Below are 19319 nucleotides of genomic sequence, written 5' to 3'. Positions count from 1 at the left end.
GATGATGTTACTGAGCCCAATAATTACATGATCTAAAACCATTTTGCTACTTCTTCAGGAGAGAGAAGCTGTCCTCCCAGCGGTTCATAAAACAAGATATACTGAGTCCTGTCACTTTTACCTTCTCAAGATCTCATATCTTATATCTTTTCTTCCTCTTAGAATGCCATCACCCTAGCTCAGATCTGGATTATTGCAAAAGCCTCAGGCTGACCTCTCTGCCTCAAATCCCTCCCCATTCCAGTCCTATACTCTATTTAGCTATCAAAATGATCTTCTAATGCTATCACTCTCCTATTGAATGAACTATTACCTCCAGGATCAAATGGAGAATCCTGTTTGGCTTTTGAAGTCTTTCATAACATGGCCCCTTCTTACTTTTTCAGTCTTCTTATACCCTGCCCCCTTCTTTCCTTCACTCCACCCAAGTATTCTGATCCAGTGATACAGGCCTCCTTGCTATTCCATGCACTTACTACTCCATTTATACTGGCTTTCAACCATGCCTTGAATTCTTCTTCCTTCTTATCTCTGCCTCCTAGCTTCAATTTATCCTTTATGTATTTTCTCTGTACATAGTAGTTTGTGTGTTATCTCCACCATTAGACAGTGAGACCCTTTAGAGTACAGACTGTCTTTTGCCTTTCTTTGTATTGCAAGCCCTTGGCACAGTGCCTGGCAAATAAGAAACACAGAGAAATTCTATTGTTGCTGCAAATCACATGCCTTGATCATACCAGTCCTCTACTTACTGTTCCATAAGTCTGGGTAAAAATGAAACCAATCTCTTCAGCACTTCTCCCACAAACAAATAATCCCATATAAACCAAACAAAAATTTTACAGGATACCAAAATGAGGACTGACACTCAATTCTTAATTCTTAGTTCTATCCTTTTTTCATTAAAGGCCCAGCAGAAAAGAACACTATTTGTCTTTATGATCATAATTCTCTACTTTCTACTCATATTAATTTAAATAATACTCATTAGCTAATTTTTTTATACTTGGTTCTGAGGAGGAGGGATGTCCAGGACCTGTGATTTTAATGGCTATAAGGTAATTAATTCCCTCTACCAAAGCTTAGAGAGTTGCCTGGGGCACTGAGACATTAAGTGACTTGCCCAGGGTCACAGAGTCAGGTCATACATTCGAGATTGAGGCCAGGTCTTCCTACTCTGAAGCCAGCTCATCCTTCATCCACTATGTCATATTACGTAGGACTATTTCCACATATTTCTATCAAAAACACAATGAAGTCTCAAAATACTTAATATTTAGATAGTTAACTTTTTTAGGAAGCTAGAAATTATCTTATTAACACTGAAATTATTTAGTTCCACAAATTATTCTTAAAAACTGGAAGCAACATAGTATAGTGGAACTACACTGGCATGGAAGTTAGGAGAAGTCAGGAGAACCTGGTCCTAGTATCAAGTACTTCTAAATCACTTGACCTCTCTAGACCTCAGTTTCTTCAGCGGTAAAGGGTTAGCTCTGCTCTAAGTCTATTATTTTAAAATGCCATGTGTCTCCATACTACCTCCATAAGTATGATCTAATTTTGATAGGTAATTAAAACCCATATTAAAAATAAAACCATTTTCCATAAACTGTGCTGAAAATGGTTTTCATCTTCTTTAGTCTGACTCTGAAACGTCTTCATGATACAAGGTCACCAACCAAAACAATCTATTTTGCCTGTTATTAAGATCAGAAAGAGACAATATTCAAATGTATTAAATTTGAAATATACACACACACACACACAAAAAAAAAATTCAAGCTATACATAGTAGAGATTCCTGGTTTCATTTTCTGTTCTTTTTATAAGTGTTTGTGGATATTTGCCAGGTTTATAAAAAGAAAAAAATTTAAGATTATTGCAATAATCCAATTATGTAGGTTGATATAAAACTCCATCTTAAAATTATCAGTTAATACAAACCCACTGTTTCAGAACCTTATATATCAAAATTTTTAAATAAGTGTTAACATCCATTTATGCCAACAGTTGAGGAAACCTTCATTTCCAAACCTCCTTTTACAAGTCTTTGGCAGCAATATCCTAAAAGGCCACAAGGGGAGGCTCTTACATTTTTTTTTCTTTTGAGTGAGATCATAAAGGATGATCAAAACAAAATAAAATTCACGATCATGGCAAGGAAAGAGAAAACCAAGAAAATTTATCACACAAAAATTTAATGTTATATATAGCCAAAAACCCACAGGAAATCTAGAGGCTATTTAGAAACCTGATTGCAAGCCCAGCATTATCTATTGAAAATCATAACTAACCTCATCCCACCTCCCCCCAAAAAGACTGCTAACAAAGTTAACAATATAAATAAAAAACAAAGTCCTTTGAGTAAAAGGCACCTAGATCACAGCCAACATATACTAGGACCTACATCTCATATCAATGAAGAGGAGGGAAAAGGTCAAATTGATCTTTTATACCAGATCTTTTAGATCGGAGGTGGGGTTAGAAGAATTATGCTGATTTTTCACACTTGTTCCTCAAACTCTCTTTTCTTATGCTACCTTGTGTCCTTCTCCTCTCCTTCCTAAACTAGACAAAATAGTTCTGATCCAGACTATCAGAAACTCCGAAAGAAATTAGTCATGCATTTGGAAAAATATAGATTTTTTTCAAGTTAAAATCTACCTTTGTACAATACATTTCTCCACTCTAACCGAGTATTTTAAGCTTTGCCTGGATAAATGAGTCATTAAGAAGCTACTTGTGACGAGGTAATGATAAGTTTCCAAGTTTTGAAGTTTCTATTGCCACCATCTCTTGTATTCTCTTTCTCTTCATACATCATCCTGGTGCAAAGCCCTCTCACTTGGACTACTGAGCCTAACAGCTTCCTCAACTGATCTTGCTTTCCAGCCTTTCTCCTCTCCTATCCTTCCTCCATACAACTGTCAATGTGATTTTCTTAAGTCATCGTTTACCAAGTCACTCCCTGCTCAAACAACATCAGTGATTCCTCAGTGACAACAGGGTAAAAGAAAAAAATACAAACTCCTTACCTAGCTCAGCCTATGGACCTCTACAATCTGGCTCCCAACAACAACCTTTCCACTCATATTTTAATCCTAACTCACCTTCACAAACATTCCTGTCAAATAGGCACTGGCACAGGGGAATACACTTTCTTCCTAGTGGTAACTGCTAAGGTCCTATTTCAGAGAATGCTTCCCTCATTCAACACAACTCAATCACTGGTTCTCTTTCTCTTAAATTTTCCTCATAGCATAATCTTTTCTGTACAAAAACTCTTGAACTACCACCTTTTTCAACAATGTAATGTAAGCTGCTGGAGGGGAGGAACTGTTTCTTTGTATCAGCAGCATCTAGCACACAGGTCCTTGGCCATAGTAACAGAGCATAAATGATATAGCGGTACATGTAAATTCATTCATTTATTAAGTACCTTCTGGAACTTTCTCTCAAGTCAGCTGAATGCTACAAAAAGAAATCCTGCAAGAGCTAACCTGAAGTGAACTTCACACCAATGCACATTTGCCTTTACTTATCTGATTGAAGTACTATCCTGGTATCCACAACAAACCTTTTTCTCCAGCTCTATATCCACCTAGTTCCTCCCCGATGCCATCCTCTCAGATGACCTACCTTCTGACTTTGCCAAGGATAGAGGCCATCCATTCTCAAGTGTGAGCTTTCCTCCAAAGGTATTACACCTCACTCTTTTGCTCCAGGGTCCCTAGATGAGGCAGTTTTCCTCTTTGCCAAAACTAACCCCTCAACTTCCTGCACCTGACATCAATGTAACCTTCAACTGATAGATATCTCACTGCTAAACTTTCTGAGTCATTCACATCTCCACACCAACCACTTATTTCTTCAACCAATTTGAAATATGACTTGCAAGGATATCTCTCTACTTGTGGTGGGGGTTGGGAATAGGGAAACCTGCTCTGTCCATATGCCTCCCATTAGTCCTTAACTCTTCCACAGGCTTCAAATGAGATCCACCCACCCTCATTATCTCTCAAATACATTACCTAACCAATCTCCCTGCTTCCATCCTTCCACTCTCCAATCCATCTTTCACATAACTGCCAAAATAACCTCCTAATGACTGTCATTATCCTGCAAATTTCAACTCCCTATAGGATTAATCTAACTGAATTCCATAGCCCAAACTACACTCCAAAAAGAACACTTTCTACAATATTGGCCTTTGAATTACGACTCCCAAGCCAGAACATTTGAATTCTTTACACCTATAAACTTAAAGCTGACTCTCTGCAACTTCTACCTGGTGCTCATAGTTCTGAACTCTCAAGCCAAAAAAGATCAAGTCTAATGCAAAATATGATATCATGTGTAAACTAATTAGATTTTGCCCAATATTCTAGCCCTATCTAGAACTTCTTTTGCATCTAGCAATCCATCTTTTAGCCAGCTCTATAAAATTTGTGTCACAGGTAAATTGGTAACCATGTCATCTATGCCTATATACAAGCTATTAATTAAAAAAATTATTAATAGTACTGAAAAAACTACAGAGTAGTTTCTATTAGAGACTACTCAAGTTGACTCTGATTTAAGTTTTAAATCTGATTTACTTAACATGCATTTTTGCACCTTCATACCTCCCACCCACAAAGAAAAGACTGAGGAACCTAGGCAAAATATGCTTAATCAATCCAAAAAAAAATTCCCATATTAGCCATATCCCTAAAAATGCGTCTAGGTCAGTACATTAATGTCAATATAAGTAAAATGCTTCATCATCCATCCTCTAGAATCATGTCTTGCCAGTTTACTCAGATCAGAGTTCAAGTTTTTCAAAGTCATTTTTCTTTATAAGTTGTCACTGCATAAACTCTTCTTCTGGTTCTGCTCACTTCATATACTTTGCATCAGTTTATATAAATCTTCCCAGATTTCTCTAAAACCATTTTGTCATGTCTTACAGTACAATAGTGTTGCATTACATCGATATATCCATTTGTTTAGCCATTCCTCAAAAATGAGGAGCCCCTGTAGATTCCAGGTTCTTGCTAGCACAAAAAGAGCTTGGAAGATATTTATTTAATCACAGAGGAGAACAGGTCAAACAGTGCTATTACTGAGTCAATGGGCCCGCGCCATTTAGTTGACTTTGGGGTTAGAACTCTGTATTGTTTTCCAAAAGAGCTGGACCAATTCACTTGCATTAGCATGACAACTTCCTCAAAGCCCTCCAACAAATATCATTTTTCTTTTTCATCATTTTTGCCAATCTGATGGGTGTGAAGTGGGCCTCAGGAGTCGCTTTAATTTGCATTTAGAGCTACTTTTATGTCTGTTGATATGCTGGATTTCCTTTTTTGAAATCCACCAGTTCATATCCTTTGACCCTCATTCTATTTAAGAATAGCTCTTAAGTGACTTGCCCAAGGTCACACAGCTAGAAAGTGTCTGACACCAGATCTGAACTGACTATAGGCCCAACGCTCCATCCACTGAGTCATTAGGAAACTCTTATAAACATTTGACACCTACAATATACCAGGCACTGTGCTAAGTGCACAGCTTTAAAAAAAAAACTGCACTTGTTTTGTTTGTGCAAAAACATTTTTATTTGATATAATCCAATTTTCCATGTTCTGCTGTGTGAAGTTCTTTCTCTACCCCTTGTTTGGTCATGAACTCCTGTCCTCCACATAGATCAAAAAGGTAATTCCTTCTTGTTCCTCTAATTTATTTATGATTTGACTGGGTCTGGTCATTCAGTTTTGAATCCATCTAGTATATTCAAATACACAAACCTCAATCTTCTCCATGAGGAGGGCAAGAGGCTTAAAATGTAAGGCATCTGAATTCCACCACAATTTCTTATTTACATTTTCATCTAAACTGAGCTACTTAGTGATAATAATAGCTAGCTTTATATAGGAAGGAGATGTTATTCTTATTTTCATTTTACATATTAGGAAATTTACACTGTGAGAAGTAAAGTAACTTGCCCACGACCACGCAGACAGTAAATGAGGCAAAATGTAAACTTGCTGAACTATTCACTATGCCACCTAGTGAGCTGCCTCATAACAGCTACTCCTCAGGATTAGACCTGCCTCATATGGTTAGCCATGACTGGCAGCCACATGCTCCTCAACCTCACCTTTCTGAAACCTTCAGTCAAGTTCAAAGCTCCTCTGAGACAAGCATATCTTCCAGGAATAAAAAAATGGAAAGTTCCTCTTTATTCTGTTTTGATCAGACCAAATATGAAGCATTGGGTTTAGTTGAGAGCAACCACAGGTTGGCAAAGACACTGTTAATTTTGATAGTACACAGAAGATAGTAAAATGGTAAATGGTAAAATAGTAAGATGGTAAAGTCCTTGCCATGAGGATCCATTGAAGAAACTACAGGGTATTTAAGGCTGGAGACCCAAGAGAGAGAGGGCAGCTGTGGGTCATGATGAAGGGTTTAGACTTACTTTGTCTCCAAAGGCAAAATCAGAAACAATTAGTGGAAACTACAAAAAGGTAACTGCAGACTTTGTATGAGAAAAAAAACTTCGTAACATCTAATGCTATCCAAGAAAGGAAGTATTGATTTCTCTATCATCAGTGGTCTTCAAGCACTTTTCCAGTTACAGGTTTGTTTGTCTAAGCGATTACTGAGGTCAATTCAAACACTGAAATGCATCGAAGCTGAGAACATGCTTTCCAAGTTTACACTCTCCAGGAGTACTTTCCCTCCAAAAAAGGAAAAAAATTTGCTGGAAAGTAATTGAAAAGCTGCACAGAGGTTGGTTATAGCTATAATTCCTAATTATATCTATTAAAACTGCCCAAAAGGCAGGTGAACAGCATAGGTAGGTAGTATTACTTCAGGTCTGCAAGTGAAGGCAAGAAGACCACTTGCCTCAGATAGTTTATTAATTACCCCTATTTAGTTATAGGTTATATTAGATGATCTTTTAGAGTCTTGACTGGATAACTTTAAAAAAAAAATCTTAAAAAACTGGATAGAATATGGAAGACTGGATTATATACCAGACCAATATTTCATAGCAATAATGGGTGTCAAAAAGGAAAAGGTAAAGAGAATAAACTCAACTTTGGGCAGGGAGTTTTAGCAGTCTGTAAGCAAAATAATTCTTACTTAGTCTCTACTTACATGCATCTTTCTCACCAAACCTGAATCCTAATAAGAAAACAATCAAAAACAATGGAAGTAATTCACAATTCAGTGAAGGAAACAGAATGAGCTCTAGTTAATTTAATTCAACAACTTATTTATTCGTCTCCTTTTTAAAGTTGACACAAGAAGGCAAAGAGTCCACAATGTGGAATACTGTATATAATGTCAAATTTTTCTATATAGTCATTGGTTTTGTGGAATTTTTTTTATTTTCTTTCTATAAAAAAATTGTTATAAGGAATGGCATTCTGGGAAAGGAATAAAAATAAATGAACAGTTCCTGTCCTCAAGAAGCTTATATGGTGGGGGGTTGAGGGGAGAAGTGAAAGATGGAGGAGAAAAACAGTATGCAAAATGTATATAGATACTGAAACATGTGCCATAGAGCTTTGGTAATTACTAACAAGTTACTAATAAGTGCCCTATTAATACCAGTACTGGCCCACACAAAGACATTCACACAAACTCTTTGAAAGAAAAAAATATATACATCATTCACAATGGGAGTATGTAAACAAAGAAATAAATGTACACTGAATATATATACATTTACAGGCCATACATATTCAAATGTTATACAAACCAGATTCAAGGGGGGAAAATTATTGTCATTATTCAGTCATGTCTAACTCTTTGTGACCCCATTTGGGGTTTTCTTGGCAAAGATACTGGACTGGTTTGCCATTTCTTTCTCCAGCTCATTTTACATGAGGGTTAAGTGACTTGTCCAGAGTCACACAGCTAAGTAAATATCTGAGGCCAGATCTTAACTCAGGAAGAGGAATCTTCTTAATTCCAGGCACCTTGCTGTCCTAAAAAGAGGGGAGGGGTAGGAAATGGAGGATTGAAGCCCCATTCAGGAACAAATTGTGAAAACTGATACCTAGGTCTTTATTAGGGGAAATCTCTAATCTACTAGAGGAAAGAGTCAAGTTTCAACAGATCAAACAACTTAAGTGTAACAGTCTTTGTATACATAACATTGTTAATTTGATTTAAATAAAAATACCTTAAAGCACTTTTCATTTGACAGAATCTTTACAACTAAGAGAGATGTTTGCATTTTAGATAACAACCAAAGTTTATTCAAATTACTTTAGAATAGTGAATGATTTGCAAAAATCTTTTGCATAAAGTATCTGATAAAAGTCTGAAGTGAAATTTATTGAGAGAAGCAAGCATAGCAAGAAATTACTGTGAAGAAAAAAAATCAATAAAATTAAGTCACACTCCAACAGACAAGTGAAGTGGCCAGACAATATGAACATATTATTGAAAAGAAGAAATACTATCACCAACCATTTGAAAAATGGTTCAATATCACTAATCATCAGGAGTACAAATTGAAATAACTGAAGGGTACCACCTGCCAAGGCAAAAAATGTCCAAGTTAGCAGGGCTATAAAATGTCTGCTGGTGGAACTATTCCTTCAACCACTTTGAAAAACAATTTATTTCCAGGATAGATAATAACTCACTCACATCATCTTGTTCTGTTTGAGTGTGTTTGGGGGGTGGGGGTGGGGGGTTGTTATTGTGTTGAGGACCATGACATCAAGATGATGACATGACTTGCAGTTGACTTTGATTTGAGTGATTTGGGGGAGGGGGAAGATGTCCGTGTTTTGCAAGTAATCTTCCATGAAGACCATCTAGAACCTGGGAGCTATTTTTGTTTATGTTATGATTAACCATGAAACACTTGGGTCATCTTATTTCTTAGTCTAGATATGTGATCTCTTTTCTTTCCTCCCAAGCATTAATTATTATTAATAATATACTGCAGTCTGCTCAGAGCCACCAAAGGTCACCTAAATTTGTGATTCCATGCCTCATAGCCATATAGCATGATCAGATCAAAAAATGTACATTAAAAGTAGGGATGAAGTCATACGGTGAGGGTTTAAGCTTCAATGTTTTGAACAGCATCTTTATGGCAAAAGCAATAAGTTCTGAAGTTGGCGTTCAATCTTCATCCAAATTTTACTTCTTCCAGAACAAGTTTTTTAATACAGTGATAGAACAGAAAACAAATCCTATGGTAATTAAGCTCTTAAAGTAAGTGGGGTGGTGGTGGAGGGGGCAGTGTTTTAAAAAAGAAAAAGACCAACATTCAAGTCCAAGGTATGCCACATTTATAAATTTCGTAAAGCACTTTAAAGATATTATCCCATTTGAGGGGGATGGAAACCATGTGAAGTAGATTGTACAGGTTATTATAATCCTTCCTTAATAGGTAAGGAAACTGGGCTTAGATAGGTTAAATAACCAGCCCATGGTAACACACCTAATTAATGTCAGAAGCAGAATTAGGACTCAAGTCTTCCCTGGCTCCAAAGTCTTCATTCTAGCACATTACTAGACATGTCACCTTAAGAAAGCAAGATCACTTCACCTTGATAGGCCTTAGAGTTTGTTCATTTTTAAGATCAGTGACTGGACTAGTTTAATTTTAACATATACTTCTGAGTTCCTATTGCCTAGTTGTTAATTACAGGAAATAGTAAGCGAGCGGAGAAACAGGAAAGAAAAACAAAAAAGGAAATTATCTAAAACTGGCAAAACAATAAGGTTGGTCATAAGAGATCATCACACCCCTAAGAAAGGAATGAGTGTTTCAAAGGACTTGACCCTTATCTACAGGTTCCTCTAGGACTTGAACCCTGACCTAAACCAAATCTCTACCTCACTTGCCTGTGATAGGAAATACAGAGGAATGCTTCTGGAACAAGTAACATTATTTTGATTATTTTTTTATTTTCATACCATAAATCCTAACATTCTAAAATCTTCCTATGATTGAGGGGAAAAAATATTAAGAGGAAATGTCATCAATTATAAACTGCTCCATCATACTATTTATACACTCCCCAAAAAATGGGAAATCAAAAGATAAAGGTGATACTGAATATTAACATCTCCTAGATTAGCTTCCTTCAAAAGTGGAATAGAAAAGTTTAATATAAAACAGGCTACCTCATGAGCCCCCACACCCACCTACCCAAAGTCTTAGCCAGTATGTTCCTAATCTTAAGCCAGCACATTCCCAATGTTCAAAAAAAATGACTAAACAGCATTCCCTTTGACAGAGAAATCCTTGGAATACCCACATGTATCCAAAGAGCACAAAATAGACCAAACTACTCATAGCAACAACATGAAGCAAAGTAGGATTCCATTAACTGGACAATGGCTGAAAAAAAGTCATAATATATGAATGTAAACTGTAGAACACAAGAAGCATAATCAAAAGAATATACACAATGACTACAATATGTGACTGGATATGGTCACTGTATCAGATATGTTTACATAATTGTTTCTTTGCAAAAAGGAAAACGGTTGGGGGAGAAAAAGAAAGTAGAAATTACTGTGATATAAAGAGAAAAGAGAGGAATAAAATAAATATTGTCACGGAAAAATGACTCTGAGAAAAATGACTGGCTTATTTAAGACTTATCTAGCTAAGTCTGACTGTTTAGAGAACATCTGAAGATAAACCAGGCTGGGAAGGGAACAAAGCGAAATAGAAATGTCCAAGATTAAGTTTGATCAGCAAGAATAGGAAAAGTACCAAGTTTGGACTATTTATCATCTCTGTATTAGGCAAATAAGTATAATGGTATTTAAAGCCAGGAAAACCAAGCATATACAAGAAATCTGTGCTGGAGACAATTCAATTTAAATGGACACAATGTATCTCAAAGAAGGGGTGATTGAAAAAGAATGGGGAAGAAAAAATCACAGGCAAAGCTTAGGAAGGGACAGGAGGCAAATAACTACCTAACCATATGTCTTTCTCATTTCCATAAAATCTTTATGAGATAGGCATGTGTATGCATACAGGATGGAAACATAAGAAGAAAAGAGACCAGCTTTTGGAAACAATTTTCTATAGAGGACATCATCATGGTTATACAATTGATTGAAGTACACAGATTATCTTCAAAAGCTTCCCCCAGCTGTCTCAGAGAATGGTCAGGAGATAGGATCTCAAGACTAAAGCCTGAAACCAATGTGAACAGTGGAAAAACTTATCCAGTGGCAGATGTCCAGCTCTCCTAAACCACAACAGTGAAATTCACAGTAAAGTGAAAGAAAATGGTCAAACAATCCACAATAAAGAAACAATGTATAAAATATACTTTGACCAAACTATAAAACTGGTCAACGAGCTTGAGGAATTAGTCCAGGACTATATGTATCTAAGATAGCAATAACAAATGAACAAAAAGCAGGAACCAGAATAGAATAGGAAAAAGGAGACAGAGCTGAAGTATACTTGGGAAAACAAACAGTGCTTTCAATAATCCCAAACTGTTTGCTCCTGTAAAAGTTCATCGTTTTCTCTATGACCCAGCCCTGTAAAATTTCTGACTACAATGTCAGATCAGACCTGATGTCGTTCCACTACTCTTGCTCTAGCCTTACTTTCCTCCTCTTATAGTCATAATCAGAAAAACTACATATGATCCACTATTCTTGAATACCTTGTTCCCTCATCTTATCGCCACTTATGTAGAGCCAAACTATGACCTTGGGTGTTCCCACCATTTGTGTTCTCTTCTCATACTACTTAACACTGCTTCTGAACAAAGTTACAAAATCATACTGGATTTCCAACAAAGTCATGTAACCTAATCTCAACTGGGCCTCTTCAAACCAGTTGTTGCAAAATACCTTATTTCATCAAATCACCCTACGCGAATCCTTCAATCTCTACAGAGGACTCTGAATTATAGTATTTCTCCTGGAGCTAATAAAACACAGTCCAAATTGTACTTCACAACCTGATAAAGTGACTTAACATTCTCTCAGCCTCAATGTTCTGTAAACTAGAAAAATAACAGATCCTACATAACTGGGTTGTTTGAGGATCAATTCTCCTCTATTATTTCCCCCTTTCCTCCAGTAAAGGACCAACAGTGGCCTCTCTTAGCCAAGGCCAACTATTCTAAATCTACCCTATCATATCTCTTGTAGGAGTGTGCACCTTTACAAACTCCTTCCAAAAACCAATATTCAATTCCTTCCTATGTACTGGCTACTTGCCGGCTGCTTACATACATGTGTCCAGATCTTAGTCCACAAGTACTTATTAAACTAGATGCTAGGGACATACAATAAAAAGTCAGACAGTTTCTGCTGGCAAAAAGAGCTTATATTCTATTCATAAAAATCTCTACTTGTCCCTACCATGTCAAGCTATTTCATACTTTTGTTGCCTCTACATCCTGTGATGTCTCAATCCTTTACAATCTAGAGCCCAATCCTATCTCACCAGTCACCTGAAACAGCTCTTCACAATGTTCTATGACCTTTACTCAGTCCTCATCCACACTGATCTCTGTGGAACATAACATTATGGATGACCCATCTGCTTCTAGATCTAGATCTCATTTGTTGAAGGTAATCTTGATCAGATTTGAAGTGAACTAGACAGTCTCTTGTAGATTGGAGATTCTAAGATTCCTGGTTCTCTTCCTCTCTGACATCAATTTCTCAGCTTCATTTGTCAGACAGTAGGTGACTGCCAAGGCTCCATTCTCAGGGATCCCATTAGTTCTTATGGGTTCAATTGCCATCTCTATGCACATGACTCCTAGGATCTTACTTACCAGCTTTCCAAACTGCAGTCTTTCCTCATCAAATGCCTGGATGTCCCAGAGGCATATCAAACACTATAAAGCGTCAATGAGATCCATAGTCACTCAGAAAAAAAAAAGGATAGTCTAACTATTGAAATAAGAAATAAAGTAGTGCCTATTATACAGATTATGACCAGTTAAGATTTCATCCATTTTGCAAAGAGATGAGAGCTGGACCCAGGATTGAACATAAAGAAGAAAATAGATTGAATTACTTTTGGGAAATTGCAAAACTCCTTTAAAGAGGCCAAACTTCCCCCAGAAACAAAGGCTCATCATTTTAACATCAACATTATACTAATGTTGAAAGCTGTTGAGTTATGGAACACTAATGTTGCAAGAACTCATTATCAGTCAGAAGGCAAAGAGGCGCACAGAGGAAAAAAACAAGATTCAATATATAATAAGAAAATAAGAAAAACTGGAATAAATGATGTTAACAACATTGAAAAAGATGGCCTGGTCATGTGGAAAAACTAAGAGCCTCAGAACTCAATCATCAAGATGTCAAAATAAACTGAGCTGGGAGGTTATCCTGTGTCAACCAGATTAAACAGGTATAGTGGAACATACATATCAATGAGATCAAAGATCTGCTGAATTGTATTTGTCTTGGTACATGTTATGCACCATACACAGGCCTCCCGCAACTAATAAGCAAGGCTACTGCATAGGATATGTAATTTAATCACCACTTGCTGGGATTCTGCATGAAAAACAAAAAAAATGAAAAATAACACCAAAGATAAACGATGGAAAGAGTTTAGTGGGAATAAGTTAAGACAATTTTCACTTCAGATATAACAGGTATATAAAGTCTAACATCCCTGTTCCAGTTCTGAAACTGATTCTTTACATGACTAGAGAAGGAGCTGAACTCATCATGTAGCTTAAGCAAATACAAAGACTAAATACTACTGATAATCCCTGAAATAAACTAGATGATAGAGTAATAAAAGGAACCTTTAGGTTTCTTAGAAAATGAAAGGAACGTTTAGAGACCATCTAGTCCAAGTCTTTATTTTATGGAGGAGGAATTGAAGTCCTGTGAGAGAAGTGAAGTGTTCTGCCCAGGATCATAATATTTAGTCCAGTAGGACTAAAACTTAGTTTTAGTAGGACTAAAACTAAACTTACTTCTGCCCAGGTAGTATTTAGTCCAGTAGGATTTGAACCAATACTATATGTAGTATTTATGGGAAAAAAGAGAAAATGAATAACCTTTAAACCTAGCTATACCATTCCTAGGCCTATATCCCAGAGATCAAAGAAGGAAATACATACAAAATATTTATAGCAGCTGTTTTGTAGCAGCAAGAAATGGGAATCTAAGGTGGTTCACATTTATTTGGAAATGGTTATATATCATGAAGATAAATGATTATAATGAAACAATATTGTACTGTAGAGGAAATGAAGAAATGGACAGTTTCAGAGAAACCCAAGGAAGACCTATATGAACTGCAGTGAAGTGAGCAGAACCAGAAGAACAATTTATAAAATAACAATATAAAGAAAAACAAATTTCAAATATTTGAGAGATCTGATCAAAGTAATTACAAATCATGATTTGAGAGGATAGATGAAGTACACCTATAGAGAAAGATGGTAAGACTCAGGGTGCATGAAGAATGAGACCTTTTTTTTTGCACATGGCCATTACAGAAAGCTGTTAGAAAGGTCTTTTCCCCCTGCCCAAGGTGGAAGAAGTGAGAGAAAATAATTCTTGTTCATTAAAAAAAAAACAACTAAATTTGACTTTAAAAAGAGGAAAGAGGAAAGGTATTATGCTCCGTGTATTGGTAGAGGAAATGACAGTAATCCTAAATCAGCTCTAAAGTACGATGCTTTTCTTCTGAACCTCAAAATAAATAGGTACATGTACACAGACACAAATGTAAATATGCAAGTATTATGGCTGAACTTTTACTATAATAAAAACGTTACTTTATTTGTCAAAAAACTGAGCAAGAATAAAGAACCCTTGATTCTAAGCACCCTAAAAATTTAACTTAAAACTGAAGCAAATACATAAAGACAACAAAAACTATTATATAAATTAAGCAGATTAAAATATGTATTTTCAAAAATACAGCATTCTAAAAATAGCAATGCATATTTACTGGTTCTCATTTATAGATGCAGAAGTTATTTGATGTTCTGAAGGCGAAATACATGGTATTCACCAGCACAACTTAGGAAATAGACCAATTAGCTAAAATACAACAAAGTAGCTAATAAAATTACATGGATATTCTTTTAATAGTTTATTTCCTGGTCTAAATCTTCAACAACTTTAAATTACTTCCAGGCAACATCAACATTTAATGACTTCAAAATCCACAACACAGATAATATGAATGTTATACATACTTTTCCTTTGCCTTGTTTTTGGTTTTTTCCTTCAATATCCTCAAAGTCTGTGTCAGAAGAAAAATGTGTCTCTGACTCCCTGTAAGATCACAATAAGCAAATTTTGAAAACTTACATCAGAAAGCATCACAAATTTCAATTGTTTTGCAAAAACTAAATCTCACAGAACTGCATACTGAAAACCAAATGTCATTAAAAGTAAAAAATTCTACGAAATATTCCTTCTAGTAAATGCTGCGTAAGACATTAAGCTACTACATTAACAGTTTAAATGTAAAAATGAACCAGATACCTAATCTTCCATTTTAATGACTTGTTTAAAATATTCACTTTGTCTGGGAAGAGTAAAAAACAAAACAAAAAACAACCCCTTAAATACTAAATACCAGGAATTAGGACATTTTGTTGCATTAGTTTCATTTTCTGCTTCTAATACTATTTTTAAATATTTTTTTCTATTAGAAATATCACACTTTATTATCTAGAGTTTGTATATGTTGAGCTACTTTAAACTATGAAGAGAAATTGACTATTTCAAGGCTCATCCAATGCTAGGATCAGACATTTAAACGTGGAAGTCCAAAGATGAGCAAAATGAAGAGAGACAAAAGCAACCTGACCAAAGTCACAAGATGGTGTTTGAATCCAGGTCCTGTGACTACAAATCCAGCACTTTATACTACACTATGTACTATGCAGTGGTAATTCATATATTTGTATTTTTGTAAAAAGAAAAAAAAGCAATTAATTTTAACAGGGATATAGACATAGTGATTCACTCATCATGCACACACGTGCATATACACACAGAGCCTTTAGCCTACATTCTCATTAGTTATTCTTAATAAAAATGACATGGATAAAAAGACAACAAATTGTTACATGTAATAGAGAAAACACACCTATATATGGTAGAGGGAGTTTCCTAATGAGGGAAGCTCCCCACATCAATGAAATCATAGGTACATGCAGGAAAAAAGGAAAACAAACTGGGTTTTATATAATACTAAATATAACCAAATTAATAACAAAAAATAAGCAAATCATCCTAAAATTTATAAGGCAATATATGGTAGTAAACTGAAATGGCAATACTAAAAATATAGGTTTCTGTGATCAAATTTTTTTCTATTTACATTTTATTACTACAATAAATACTTCTCCAGATATCATGTAGTGGCATTGATGTTTTAGATCTAAAATAATGACTAATACACCAACATTTAATGAAATATTATTATTCATCAGAACCTCAGCCTTGATGTCTTCCTTCAGAGAATTTCAGAAGTCTAATGAACACTGTGCTAATCTCTGCTTTAGTCCAGTGATGTGGACAATAGAATGAGTGTCATTTGAGAGAATTAGCAGTTTCACTAAAAGCATACACTTAAGCTAACTTCTAGGAGGGCTAGCTCCAGTTCTGTTCTTTGAAAAACACCCCACCCTAACTCCAGGAAGCAAGGCTTTACAATCTTCCAAAACTGGAAAAGTTTTTGCAAAGCACAGTATTTGAGATGATTCTTCACTCTCTCCAAGACATTTATGTAACATCTGCAAAAATTCCTAGCACTTAGCTCTAGAAAGAGTTCCATAAACTTCCCTGAAAATATAGCAAAAAGCATTATTCTTTTCCAAGTCACTGGGAAATAAGCAGGTGTGAAACACTTATTTGCTACATAATATATAAAATACAGGCTCAGCTAAATCCTTAAAGCTTCATCAACACGATTACTAGGAAAGAAAAGACAAAGAAACCAAAACAAACTGTTTTAAAAGCCACCTGATGTTTAGGGAGAAAAGGTTCTAAAACCTATAAAATTAAACAGCCAAGAGGAAGCCATAAAACAGTGAAAATCCTCAGAAAGAGAGTTTAACTCTTCTGCTTAACACACTCTCTAGTGTATGAGCAATATGAGGGGGTGGAAGGGAGGGATACAAGTATAAAAATGGCAGGAACTTTAAACTCTTTGAACTTGGAAAAGTCACAAAATTCAGGGGCTTACCCAGCTACAGTCCTTTCCAGCTGTAAAACCTATGAGCTCAAATTCAAATTGCAAGATTCTTTTTCTCAACAAAAAACCTACTTTGACAAAGCAAAAGGACAGAGATAGATAATTAAAGGGAGGAGAATCAATGAAAATTGCACAGCTTAATTTCCTGGATATAATCAAACCCCCTTATTTTGAGAGATAAAAGAAACTGAGGCCCAGAGGGATAAAAATGGCTTGCTGAGGGGTCAGTGACAGAACTGTTTAATGGCAGAACTCCTACTTCAAACTAATCATCCCTGTGTGGAGTATGAGGGATAAGGGATGGGGGATATCACACTGGGTTAAGGATTAGGTGTTTCAATTCTCACCACAAGCTACAAGGAGTAACTAGAAGATGATATGGCATAAAGCAAAGCACAATGGACCTGAAAGTAGACTTGGATGTGGAACCAAGCTATTTGAGTTCATACCTGTGTGATCTCTGGCCTCAGCTAACTCATGACAGGAATAGACAAGACAGACTTCTTCCACCTCCAAACCTAACAGTACACTCAAATACCAATTGTGACACTGTAACCCTGCTCCTTAATAACACCTGCATTTCCTGTGTTACAGGGGTATTGTTTAGGAAAGTCTTGGTAAAATCCAAGTGCTACATAAATATGGGAACAGTTCATTGTGGCACAGAGGTGGCTCTGGTACCCTAAAGGCTATAGCAGCAAAGCACACACTCTGCCAGATATAAGCTACCAATTGTGGGATTATCTGTAGTTTTAGGATCAGTCTAGCTAACATCAGAAAGCTAGGAGATGAATTTTTCAACTACAGAGAACTGTCATACAAAGGCTCGTTAGATCTAAAGGAGTTTCAATCAGCTTTTTTGAAGGGAACATCCATGACAAGAGCAACAACAACAACAAAATCAAAAACTGTCGAGATATTATTAGTACTTCAAATGTACTGAGTTGAAGTTGGGTTTTTTTCTCCATCCATGAAGTTAAGAGGTCTGAGATCCAATCAAAAATGAATAAATATTAGGATCATCCGTTGGTTTAGGTGTCCTAATGTTTCAGTCAAATAAATTTTACAATCTCTGTGTTGCTTAACAGCCTACAATGTACACAATGAAATAAACTATCTAGATTATTATTGATACTCCCTTCTCCTGAAGGGGCCCACCCTCAGGTAGCATGATGGGATGATATTTCTTTCTTTTATGTTCAAGCAAGCAAGAAGCTCTAACGTCAAATGATGAACATATGCTGTGACCACCACTAGAAGATTTTATCTAGTGTAGAAAACAGATGACTAAGTAGTGAAGTGACTTTGAGGAGCAGTGAGGTACAGTGTACAAAATACTGAATTTGGATAGAGAGAATCTGGGTTCTGATCCTGGCTCTGCAACTTACTACCTAGTCAAGTAATTTCACCTCGGTGGGTCCTCAGTTCCAGAGGCTTTAACTAGAAACCTCTAAGATCCACAACAGATCTAGAACTGAAGGGACCCACAATTTGGCCATGGTCAGAATATCAGCATGTATCTGATGCAGAATTTGAACCCAAGTCTTCCTAGCCTGGCCAAACCACTTTCCACTATACCACATTGTCTCTCTCATTCCATTAAAAAGAAGTTCATGATTGAAATCTATTAGACCAATAAAAACAATGAATCAAAAGTTTCACATTAAGGTTGTTTTTATGTAGCTATACCTTGTCCTCTTTCTTCCTTTCTGTATAAAGTAAGCTTACAAGGATAGGGGTAGTGTCTTCCTTTGCTAAATCTTTACATTGTCTATAGGTAGGACTATTGATAACAGTGAATGTAATTACCACTTTTATGAGGACACTAAATTCTAAGAAAATCATATGTTTTACTGCAACTAAAACAGATCATTTCCTTATTAAAGATGCTTATTAAAGGTGCCCCCTGGGTCATCTCCAGTCATCCTGATGAATATCTGGTTACTGGATTCAGATGGCTCTGGAGGAGAAGTGAGGCTGGTGACCTGCACAGCCCTCCTTCACTCAAAACAAAGTCGAGTACAAGTCATGTCATCATTTCTCTGATGGCATGGTCTTCTTCGAAAACGAAGGATGAATACAATCCTGTGAGTAGGAGCAGATGGCTGAATGC

At 36.1% G+C, this 19319-nt stretch overlaps 1 protein-coding gene across 1 annotated transcript in view; it reads right to left on the bottom strand.

The window, feature by feature from the left end:
• The window catches only part of STAG2 (STAG2 cohesin complex component), a 130945-nt gene that overhangs the window by 62219 nt on the left and 49407 nt on the right, over positions 1 to 19319 (bottom strand). Inside the window, exon 3 of the mRNA XM_072625877.1 lies at positions 15195 to 15273. Coding sequence (XP_072481978.1) covers positions 15195 to 15273 — 79 coding nt within the window. The remainder of the gene's footprint in view (positions 1 to 15194; positions 15274 to 19319) is intronic.

This window comes from Notamacropus eugenii, chromosome X, assembly GCF_028372415.1.
Source record: "Notamacropus eugenii isolate mMacEug1 chromosome X, mMacEug1.pri_v2, whole genome shotgun sequence".
Lineage (NCBI taxonomy): Eukaryota > Metazoa > Chordata > Mammalia > Diprotodontia > Macropodidae > Notamacropus > Notamacropus eugenii.
The sequence above is the reverse complement of the archived record's forward strand: the minus strand, read 5'-3'. Positions and strand labels throughout refer to the sequence as shown.